This window comes from Thunnus maccoyii, chromosome 7, assembly GCF_910596095.1.
Source record: "Thunnus maccoyii chromosome 7, fThuMac1.1, whole genome shotgun sequence".
Lineage (NCBI taxonomy): Eukaryota > Metazoa > Chordata > Actinopteri > Scombriformes > Scombridae > Thunnus > Thunnus maccoyii.
Window position 1 is genome coordinate 22,621,316 of NC_056539.1, and position 10,556 is coordinate 22,631,871.

The 10,556-nt window shown below is 36.8% G+C and overlaps 2 protein-coding genes across 7 annotated transcripts in view; one reads left to right on the top strand and one right to left on the bottom strand.

The window, feature by feature from the left end:
- Nucleotides 1-3,447, top strand: part of LOC121899844 (E3 ubiquitin-protein ligase rnf213-alpha-like) — a 54,399-nt gene extending 50,952 nt beyond the window's left edge. For all 6 annotated transcript variants that reach the window (XM_042415562.1, XM_042415563.1, XM_042415568.1 and 3 more), the window contains 4 exons: nucleotides 501-698; nucleotides 1,349-1,438; nucleotides 1,550-1,728; nucleotides 2,771-3,447. In XM_042415562.1, the coding sequence (XP_042271496.1) occupies nucleotides 501-698; nucleotides 1,349-1,438; nucleotides 1,550-1,728; nucleotides 2,771-2,927 (624 nt within the window). In that variant the 3' untranslated portion in view covers nucleotides 2,928-3,447. The remainder of the gene's footprint in view (nucleotides 1-500; nucleotides 699-1,348; nucleotides 1,439-1,549; nucleotides 1,729-2,770) is intronic.
- Nucleotides 3,448-5,340: 1,893 nt separating this feature from the next.
- Nucleotides 5,341-9,740, bottom strand: lsm4 (LSM4 homolog, U6 small nuclear RNA and mRNA degradation associated). Its single transcript, XM_042416940.1, has 5 exons — nucleotides 9,633-9,740; nucleotides 8,895-8,936; nucleotides 8,155-8,253; nucleotides 7,298-7,478; nucleotides 5,341-6,306 (listed from the first exon to the last, which is right to left on the bottom strand). Exons 1-5 carry the CDS (start codon nucleotides 9,633-9,635, stop codon nucleotides 6,200-6,202), a joined length of 432 nt encoding a protein of 143 aa, XP_042272874.1. The 5' UTR covers nucleotides 9,636-9,740; the 3' UTR covers nucleotides 5,341-6,199.
- Between the last annotated feature and the right edge of the window lie 816 nt (nucleotides 9,741-10,556).

Genomic DNA, 10,556 nt, shown 5'->3' on the forward strand with positions numbered 1-10,556 from the left:
TGTTTGTAACCGTTAATTTTTGTATAATAGGATCTCTGACTAGATTATATTATATTATTAGGCTAGACAATTAATGTCAACATTTTGTTATGTGGCAGGTATGTCAGCTTGAAGGTAATATATTGTGCATGTCTAGTTAATTTGATCAACTGTATAAAAATTGATAGTTATGTACATGTAATAACATGTGATGATAATAATATTGTATTTAAACAACACTTCACAATCTGATAATTAACTATACAAAAATAAAACAGTAAAAAAAACCAACAGTAATAATAATGTAAGATAAAAACAATAATAATAATAATAATAATAATAATAAACAGATGATATATGTTAGAAGTAGAATTTTAGAAAACGTTTTTTAAAAGTTAAGTTTTGAGGAGTGATTTAGTGAAGTAATGTACATACAGTAGACATCACATCATCTGGTGCTGATTTACATTGACAGTAGATTACAGCTTCAGGCTTCATTGATACTTTCTTTGCTCCTTCAGGAGGCGCTGTCTTCTCTGATCCGAACTGGCCTGTCCAGAGAGCTGGACTCCTACAGCGAGGTGTGTGAGGCGCTCAAGATTGTGGAGCTGCTCCTGGGATTCCTCACCATGACTGGTGGTGATCCCAAATATCCTCTGGTCGCTTACCTCCAGGACATGCTGAAGATGGCCGACCACATCGATCGCCACATCTTACAGGTCACTGCATATTCAGCCTCTTTTTGTCTGGTGTCAATGTTTCCTCAACACGGCTGGATGTTGGAGAATGAAGCTGAAGGACAGTTATTTTCTGTCAGTGTAAACTGACACATTAAGACATTTGTAAATGTGACTCTTAGTCCAACAAGAGAACTGCAGTGCAGTTTTTTATGTGTCAGAACGTAATCCACACTTAATGATAAAAGTCGTTCAAAAATCAGGTAGCAAAACTCAAAAAGTAACAAAAATACCCACCTTTGTAATGCTGGCTATTATTTACTGTTAACTAGTTAATGCATTATTATAACTACTTAAAAGTAAAGCATGGTGACAGTTTCTTCAGCGTAGCTTGGTACACTTACACCTTACTGTCTTGCTCGCAGGATATCAGTCCACCAACAGAAACAGTAACTAAAACTGCACAAAAATAAGGACATTTTGAACTACAGAGTATATATAATTACTATTAAATAAATTATGTCATAAACACAAGTAAAATAATGTAATCTACAAAATAAAGCTTCACAAAAATAAATCTCATCTTAATACTATACTCAGAACCAAAATAAAACAAAGTTTTAAAATTCATGTTGTTTGCTGTCACAGTGTTCATGGAACAAAGTCTTTCCTCTGCTGTGTTGTTTCTTCAGGCTCTGGGCAGATGTACTCTCAGACACTGTATTTCTCTGTGGCAACTCCTCTCCTCCCTCAAATCTGAAAACATGTTGCGTCTTAAGAGGGTAAGCATTACTATGTGGGCTGGTTAAATGCAGAATAAGAGACTTACAGGATATATACATTGTAATTCAACATACATATTAAATATCTCACTCCATGTTTCCTTAAAAAAGGAGCCATTTTCCGGGTATCCAGCGGAGTACCAGAAGCAGTTGACAGAAGAGGACAAGAATCAGCTGAAAGGCTTCGTGTCCAGAGGAAACGTGGATCAATGGCTGCTTGAGATGCATGAGTTCATCTTGTTAAATCTGGGCCGCCCACAGTCCATTGGCAACTACCAGCCATTCTGGAGGTAACCCCATATAACAGCTTCAGGATTTTTCTTTAACTCAAATATTCTCCACATAGACCCAGTAGATTCCTCCAGAGTTTTTATGAAGAGATGTGGCTTTACCCCTAAACCTCACTGTCATTACAAACTCATACTGTGCAGCCAAACGTTTTTCAAACCCACAGAACTTTTTGTGAGTGAGTGATGAAGTTATCCCACTCCCCCACGTCTGTGTTTCGTGCAGCGCTTTTGCATGGAATAAGCTAAGTCTGTATTTTACTCTAATTTACTAACATTGTCCCTCTGGATATGTGTGACAACATGACAGGCTGCAAACTTTAACAGCCTTGTCTCTAAATGACGTAAACACATAACTGTGATGGAAACAGAGGACAGCGACTGTGTTTCCTGCTCCGAGCTCTCAGCTCCGATGTTAAATGCCATGAAATGGGCTAAACTCCTGTTTAAACAGTCCAGTGTGAACTCTCCAGCTGGCAACGCTGTCAGCAGCTGGAGGGAGAGATGCTCCGTTGTGCGCTTGGATTTTATAACTGGACTAATACCAGGATGCAAACTTTTTATTTCTTTTGATGTTTTCACATCACAAACAATGAACAACAGCATTAAAATATGAGTCTTGCAGGTAAAACATGAGACTCATGTAGCTGTTGTATCAGTTTAATGTAGGCGGCTTGCTGTAACTGCAGTAACTGGGCGGAGATCAGCCTCCTGAATTTGCACCCAATGTTGTCAAAAGTTTCATTTATAATTTCCACTGCAGCCTCCAGATGAACATTTAATATCCAAGAATCCACATTATAGACACTACCACTGACTGTCCCTGTAACAAAGTGGCCGCAAGTTTGCACATCCAGCACGGTCCAGCCATGTACTAGGTTTTAACCCAAAACAATGAACAGACCACACAGTCAGAGAGTACAGATCTTTGAACTGAACTGAACGGTAATGTTAAAGAGAGAAGATGTTTAAGTGCAAACTGATCTTCCCCTTTGAATAGAACTGAGAAAGTAATGTGTGAAATTGTATATTATGTCTTCCTCAGTGTGAAAGATACTTTGGTTGCCTACATGGACCGTAAAGAAGAAGAGGTGCCTGCTTACTTGGAAGACAAGTTCCCTGAAAATCTGTTGCTCTCCCAGATTGTGGAAACTTGGAAATGCTCTGTCATTGCCAAACAGGACTGGATGATGAATGGATGAATTAGATTAGTTTAAAGAGATTTGAGATCATCAGATTAATTTCTGAATCATATTCTTGAAGTTAATTTTACTTTTATTTTTTTATTTTTTCTGTTTTTATTAATTTTTCTCTGATGATGTGCATGAAACGGCTCCAAAAATACAATCAAGCCTATCAAGATGATTAAACTTGAGCACACACTGCCTTAAATATAGTTTGTTTACTATGAGCCAACTGCTTATTTACTGCCTAGTACTAGAATAATAGAAATGTTTTCAAGAATTATGGTCGGAGTCTTGTTTAAAAAAAAAAAAAAAAAAAAACTCTATTCAAAATCTATTCAGGGAAATTATGTATGACTTTGAAAAGCACAAGTGTGTCTGTTTTTTGTTTCAGGATTATTCTTATATTTTTCAGGATAAAAGTTATTTTCCTATTTACCAAAGAAATCTGTGAAGAAAAAAATATACTGATATTTTCTCACAATGAAGTAATGTACTCTCAACGTAAACCTCAGTTAATAAAATTATTAATCAAGTAGTTGATGGTGTGGAAATGTTTGTTCGAATTAATGTGAAAGTAAAATGCTCTTTGAATCAAAGCCATTGCAGTATGAGATGTCAGTCAAGTTCAAAACTTTAATTTAGCTGATTTATGTCTGTAGACAATGTTTGGAGTCAAAAACATCACCCATGGGTGCCTGCAGGGATGGGTGGATGCTGGATATGTGTGCACCCTTCACTGACATTATCTAGTATATCAGTAAAAGAATCAAGAAGGAAAATATCAGCTCTTCTAATTCTTGATATTTAATCAGCGACACAGTCTTTTTTTAATGGCACCAAGACACATTAGAAGTGATGTTAGCTGTAAAATGTATTGGATTTGTATTTTAAGAAAGATGTGTGTTTTCCTGTTCACTTCAATACAGCCGGAGTGTTTTTGGCTCAAGCAGCCATCAGCTGTTTGGTTTCAGGTCAGACTAGAAAATGATATTGCAGAGGGCTTCACCACAGAGCCTTGAATCTGCTGAATGAGCTGCAAAGTTTGACATTTGAATAGTTTTTCTTGTACAAAGTATGCAGCAGTTAAAAAGGTCCAAAAAATACACAGAATGTGGAAAAATAAGTAAGTAAGTAAGAAGTAGCAGAACTACAAAATGCAATTTTTGAAAAAATTTAATGAGTTTGCTGAAAGCTGAAATTGACTGTGTTGCATTACTGGAAGCTGGATAGTATTGAAACTCTACCAAGACTGACGTTGCCTGCAGGTGGGATTGAACCCACAACCTCATGTTTGTAAGACAGCAATGCAATGAGCCAACATGTGACTCAGCAAATAGTGAGCAAGATCAGATTTTCATATTTAGATTTTTAATTGCATGAAAAATATGGGTTGTAAATTGTCCAGAAAAAGTTTTCTATACTTCATGTACACATCATGGCTGCATTGTTATGATGTTGATCAGCGAGAAAACCATCTGATTCCTCTGAAACACAAGCTAACACTGTTTCTAGACAACCGAATTTGAAGAAAGGATACAAGGTGACAAGGATTTGTGTGTGTGTGTGTGCATGTCAGTATGTTAGTGTGTCTTTCTATGTATTGTTTTGGTGTGTATATGTGGTCTGTCATAGGCTACTTTTAGGGACAAATTTCAGACGGAAGACCAGTTAAATGGACAGAAGCCGTGTCCCCAATTGGGTAAAAGCTGATTTTTGGGTCAGTAGTTATGGTTAGGGTTAGGGTAAGTCTCCAGGAAATTAATGTAAGTCTATGTAATGTCCCCAAAAGTGACTATGATCTGTGTGTGTGTGTGTGCTGCAACAATTACACAAAATATTCTATCCTTTTAAATATACTATACATGTTATATAAAACTAGTATGAATATAAGACTATGTGGCTTAATCATATTGTAAGTCTGGCCTTCATTTTGAGCATAAACGGATTAGAAAATATCAATTGTCAAAACATTTTGGTCATTAAATTTAATTTAAAGCCACTATTGATTCTGTTCTTCAGGAACTCAACAGCAGGTGATGAAACCTGATACAGAAATCCACAAAATGTCAAGTTTAGATTTTAAAGAAACATTAACAAATGGACTGCTGGTCCAGTCCTGTCTGCTAAACTTCAGTCTTAGATACAGATTCAAGTTCAACCACTTATTAAGTTTATATGTTTATGTTTTTCAAACTTTTAAAGGCAAGTTATAAGAAGTTTGGTAGATTAACAAAAACATACTTCTGATCTCATTCAAGATATTTAGTTATTAGTGTTAAAGAACTGGCTAGACTGTCCTTGTTATAAAGCATAATGCTCAACAAACATCTTCCACACATCACAGTTCTGCCTTTTTGTTATCTCAAAACCTACCAGCAGGACCTTTGAACCTTCAGACAGAAGATCTGTTCTAAATAAAAACGACTGCTTTAACAAAAGTTGTTTTATTCTCATGTTCTCATGTAAATAAATTACAACATCATCTTTTGTTACAAAAATAAAATGAAACCCAACCAACATGACACATGTTGGACTTATCCATGTCAGCCTTAAGAATATGAGAATCTTTTTTTTTTTCCTGGAAATCCTAATCATCATTATGTATCATTTTACAAATGCTTTAACAAAAGTTAAATTTCAAGGACTGAATCTTCGTCCCCATGCTGCCAGTCTACGATTCCACCTGCCGTGATCGGACCGCGCAGCACAGCAGTCAAAACGAAAGCGCTGCAAACCACAGAACGTCACAAAACAACACAAAAATAAAGAGCTTGGTTAAAAAAATATTCATGCAACAGAATTTGGGGCCGGGCAGTTCCTTCACCGTGAAAACTACGCTTCAGGAGACAAGTTGACGAGCAAACAACCACCAAGAAAGTAAAAATAAACAGAAAATAAAAACCTAATTCCAGTGTACCAACTGATGAACTGAACTACGTTTGGATGATAATATCGTGTGTAATGATACAAAAAGTTCTTGCAAAGTTCTAATGATACATTTCACAAACTGAGACTGAAGTTGGTCTTCCAGCTCTGACTGATGCACTGGTATAAGGTCATAATAAAATAAAAAAAAAGTTAATACCAACTCACTGACGGTCAATGCTAAAAAACAAAATCTAGTGCAAATGCACAGCTTCTTTCAACTTCTCCCAGTGTGATTTCTGCAGTGGTCAGTCTTGACAAACACCACAGCAGAAGGAAACACCAGAATTTTATCTTCATGTACTGAAGGGAGTAATCGCTCTAAATAACAGGTTGTTTTGTTGAAGGTGCAACGTTGTCTGTCAGTGCTGGTTCTTCATTCCCTGTGGTTTGCCTGGTTTCTTATCCTGCTGCTGCTGTAGGCCCCGACCAGCGCCGGTCATTCCTCTGCCACGACCGCCAAACAAACCTACAGAGAGAACACAAGATAACAGAGATGGACAAAAGCTTAATTTCTGTTAGGTTTGATAACAAAAACTGAATGTTGTAAAGGAAGATTTCCATTTCACCAAAACATTAATGATTAGTTGCAGTTCTTTTTTTTTTTTAATAACAAGATGAAGTTAAAGATTCTTGGTTTGTAAATGTGTAGAATCACAACTCCCAGAAAATAAGAACTTGGCCTTTCTGCTGCACAATTATCTTCTCTACTAATTTGAATGGCATAGAAGCAGCCAGTTTTTGTGGCAAATCCTACAAAGGTGTGTCCACTGAAGAGGAAGCTGGTTGACAAATCCGGGCTGTTTGCCTTTTTGTACATTTTTCTAACTAAAGATAACCAGTGGTCAAACCTTGGAGCTGTTAGACATGACCTGAAAGGGTTACATTCACAGACACTGATGGGAGAACATTTTTCTTGAGGATTTTATTGGCTAATTTGTTTTTCACATGATTTTACCAGGTAATAATATGTTTTATAACATCTTCAATTTAAGCTGAGGAAGTGTGGGACTAGGAAAGATGACACATGCACACAGAGTGTGGAGATGCAGGCCAATGGGATGTACTGTGTGTACATATCTCTAAAATGTAAACCTTTCAGAAATTAGGAAAAATATCTTCACTTAAGCTTGTTGACATGTATTTTTCAGTTATGTGATTCATGTTCAAACATTTTAAAAATCAGCCTAATGATTAATCAAAGAGCGGATATTTTCGTCAACCAAAGTTAACACACCAAAGAGTTATGTGGTTTAAACCTGACAATCATGATATAAAGATATTTTGATGTGTAATTTGATGTGTTTTTGGCAAAAGCTTTGGTGCTCCTGAGCAATCAGAGTGTAGACCTTTATATTAGCAGAGAAAACTGGGAAACAACCATAAACTACAACGCTAATATTCATGTTGTGACAACAGTAACTAAGTCTGTCTGATCAGCAGGGGGTGTTCCCGCTCACCTCGGCCGGCTCCTCCTCTTCCTTTGCCCTGCTGTTTGTTCTGCTGGGCACCTCCCCGTCCGCGACCCTTTGACACCACCTCCTCCTTCACCATGTCGATGATCTCATCTGGGATTCGTAGATACTTGATAGTGCTTCCTCGGATGTAGCACTCAGGCATCCTCCAGAACTTATCTCCATCCTGTGAGAAGGGAAAAAACATTTCCTGTCATTTAACATTTCGTTATATTTCTCTCCTCTTTTTGATACAAGATGACAGAGGAAAATAACAAGTACAGTCTGGGAGTCGAGTCACACATGAACAAACAATTGCAAAATCATTTTTGAAGTGATCATGTATTCGGTCGACGGAACAGTAATTAACTTATTAAGCACTTTATAATATTTAGCAAAATTATTAAACATTTAATGATTAAAACTTAACTAATGCAAAGAGTTGCTGAGTTTCATAAACGTGTACCTTTGGTTTTAGACTTTTAGTCAGACTTTGGAAGATATTTGAATATAACACATTATGACATTTTATAGACCATATATTACTTTATAAAAATAACTGTTAGATTCCATGAATATTCAGTAAACAACTGCATTAAAACATTGAGAGGATAACAAGCTTCAACCATAAACCACAAAGAAAATATCAATTACTAGAACAAAACAAAAATGAAAACACTTCCTGTCTCTTATATTTTCAGAGGGGTGCATTTAAGCTACAGCAGCAGCCTCTGAAGACAACACTGACACCTCCAGCTACAAGTTAACACTGGACGATAGAGTTGTCCACTTTGCCCTCCTTATTGTTGGAAACACTGTGTCTAAAGTGACAGCAAAGAAGTGAAAGCAGAGCTCAGCTTTACCCTCGAGGTGCAAATGACTTCTCTCAGGTTGATGTTCATCCAGTTGTCACAGCTGACCAGGTGACCGTTGTACGTCTCTCCATTCTTCAGCTCCACCAGCTGAGGAGAGAAAGAAAACCACAAACAGCCAGCTGCATTAGTTTTCTCTTGGTGTAACTGACAAAACACAGCACAGCAATTACAGGCTGCATGTTACAATATCAACAAACACAAACACAGTGGACACATTTAGGATGTAGCCAAGATTGGAGGCCATTTTTCAGATTTGTTAAAACTAATTTAGCCTGAAAACTAAACAGTCAGAACTGAAGCAGCTCCAGCAACATGTCAAACACTATACAGCACACGGACAAACCTGAGTAACTTATTATCAGTAGCACCAGCTCTTACAATACAAAATCAGTTGATTAGTTGAAAGACTAACAATTGATGGTCAGTAATTTTTTAAATTGGATAATAAAACATAATTACAGTTAACATAAATAGGAACATTTACTGCTTGCAGGCTTTTGCCTGTTTCACATAAAATCTGATTGGTTTTGGCTGCCGGTCAGTATGTAATCACTTCGGTGTCTGACATCTTGTTATTGCATAGTATTTATTATTTTCAACATTTTCGAGACTCAATGATGAATTAGTCAATGGACAGATACATGAGCGTTAAGGCATTGACAACATCTGTTCTGTTGTTCCACTAAGATCCGCTCTTTGCCAGCAGACAGAGCTCAGTGTCTCCTCACCATGGGATGGTTCTGGGCAGTCTTCAGCAGTGACAGGGGAAGCTACAAAACGAAAGAAAACATGATCACACTTTGAGTTTCATCTGCCATCAACATTATCTAATTACCTGAACAAACCTATCTGACTAGAGCTATAGCAAGGCAAAGTTTAGATCCAGTTGTGTGCCATCATTAGTAAATGTTCTGCAGTTTGCACCGCTGGAAATAATCACTCTTCTGAGTTTCTAGATTTACTGATGTACATAACTGGAGAACCCACAATTCACTCAGCAGTGTTTTATTCCGGTCAAACCAACTCAAGCTGACACAACTGTATTTAGCAGAAGGATTGGGTGCAGAACTTATTCACAGCTTTTCGTGGATTTCTGGATTTTGAAGTCCAGACATGGTTTCAAGGCTTATCGTTTACATAACGTTGTCTGTACATACTTCCCGCTATGCAGAGCAGAAACTAACCATGACAGATTTAAGTTAAACGTGTAGCACGATGTAGAGGTTTTCTGTAGCTCTGTGTGGAGACTGTATGCACTTCAAAACAATCTCTGTGTGTGTAAATGATGTTTAATTTAGCTACAACAGCTAACTTAACTTAGCTAGCGTACCGAGCATTTCTCTTTGTGACTGCTCTTTAGTGCTGCTAACTCAGTTAGCCGAGTAGCTGTCGTGCTACTGGAAACAAACTTTTGTCTAAAAGATAATTATCAGCCTTTAATCTAAACACTGCAGTCAAATACTCACCATTGTGATTGTATGTCTGTTTGATTTAGCGTCCTACTTTCTTCCCTGGCCCTCCGTTAAAACGATTTTACCACCTTCGCTTCTTCTTCTTCTTCTTCTAACGAGTTTCCGGTGCTGCGGTGTGGAGTCACGTGTAATAAACTGCTGCCTTCTACAGTCCATAACATTCATTACAAGCCAAGGAGCACAAAGGAGAATGGGATTAAATGTCTCATATTAATTGAAATCTCCTAAGAAAAATAATTAAAAAAATAAAGTAAAATAAAAAATTAAAGTTAATAAAAATAAAGTGAAAACAATGAATCTACCTTAAAGGCAAAACTTACAAAAACCCCTCAAAAAACTATAGTCTAAGAGTGAAATATTTGATAATATTATTTTCACTTATATTATTTCTCCCCACCAACTAGATGGAACAGAAAAATTCCGAACTAAGAGTGAAGAAACCCGCAGCGAAACTGATAAAAGTGACCATAAAAGAGAAATCATGATCAGTGAAAGAAAAATGAAAATATTGTGATTAAATGTTTCTATCTCTATATAGTTTTATTGTAAGTTTGGCCTTTGGGGTCTTTTTTATTTCAATTTAGTTTTATTCACTCTCAATTAAGTAGTTTTGTTTGATTCTTGGGAGATTTTGTTCAATTATTAAGACACTAATCTAATTTCATATAGGAGCCTCCGTGGAGTCATTTGGTTGAAAAAGATATGGTAAATCCCTTGCATCCGTTAATAAATTGTGCGCTCATTGTGCGCTCCGTGAAATAAAAACATTTAGGCTTAAATGTTTTCTTATGGTATCAGACATTTGTTTTCACCAATAACATACACTCACCGAACGCTTTATTAGAAACACCTGTGCAATCTAATGTAATCCAATACAACAGCTCTGCCATAAATTCTACTTTTACAAAGCGTATACAT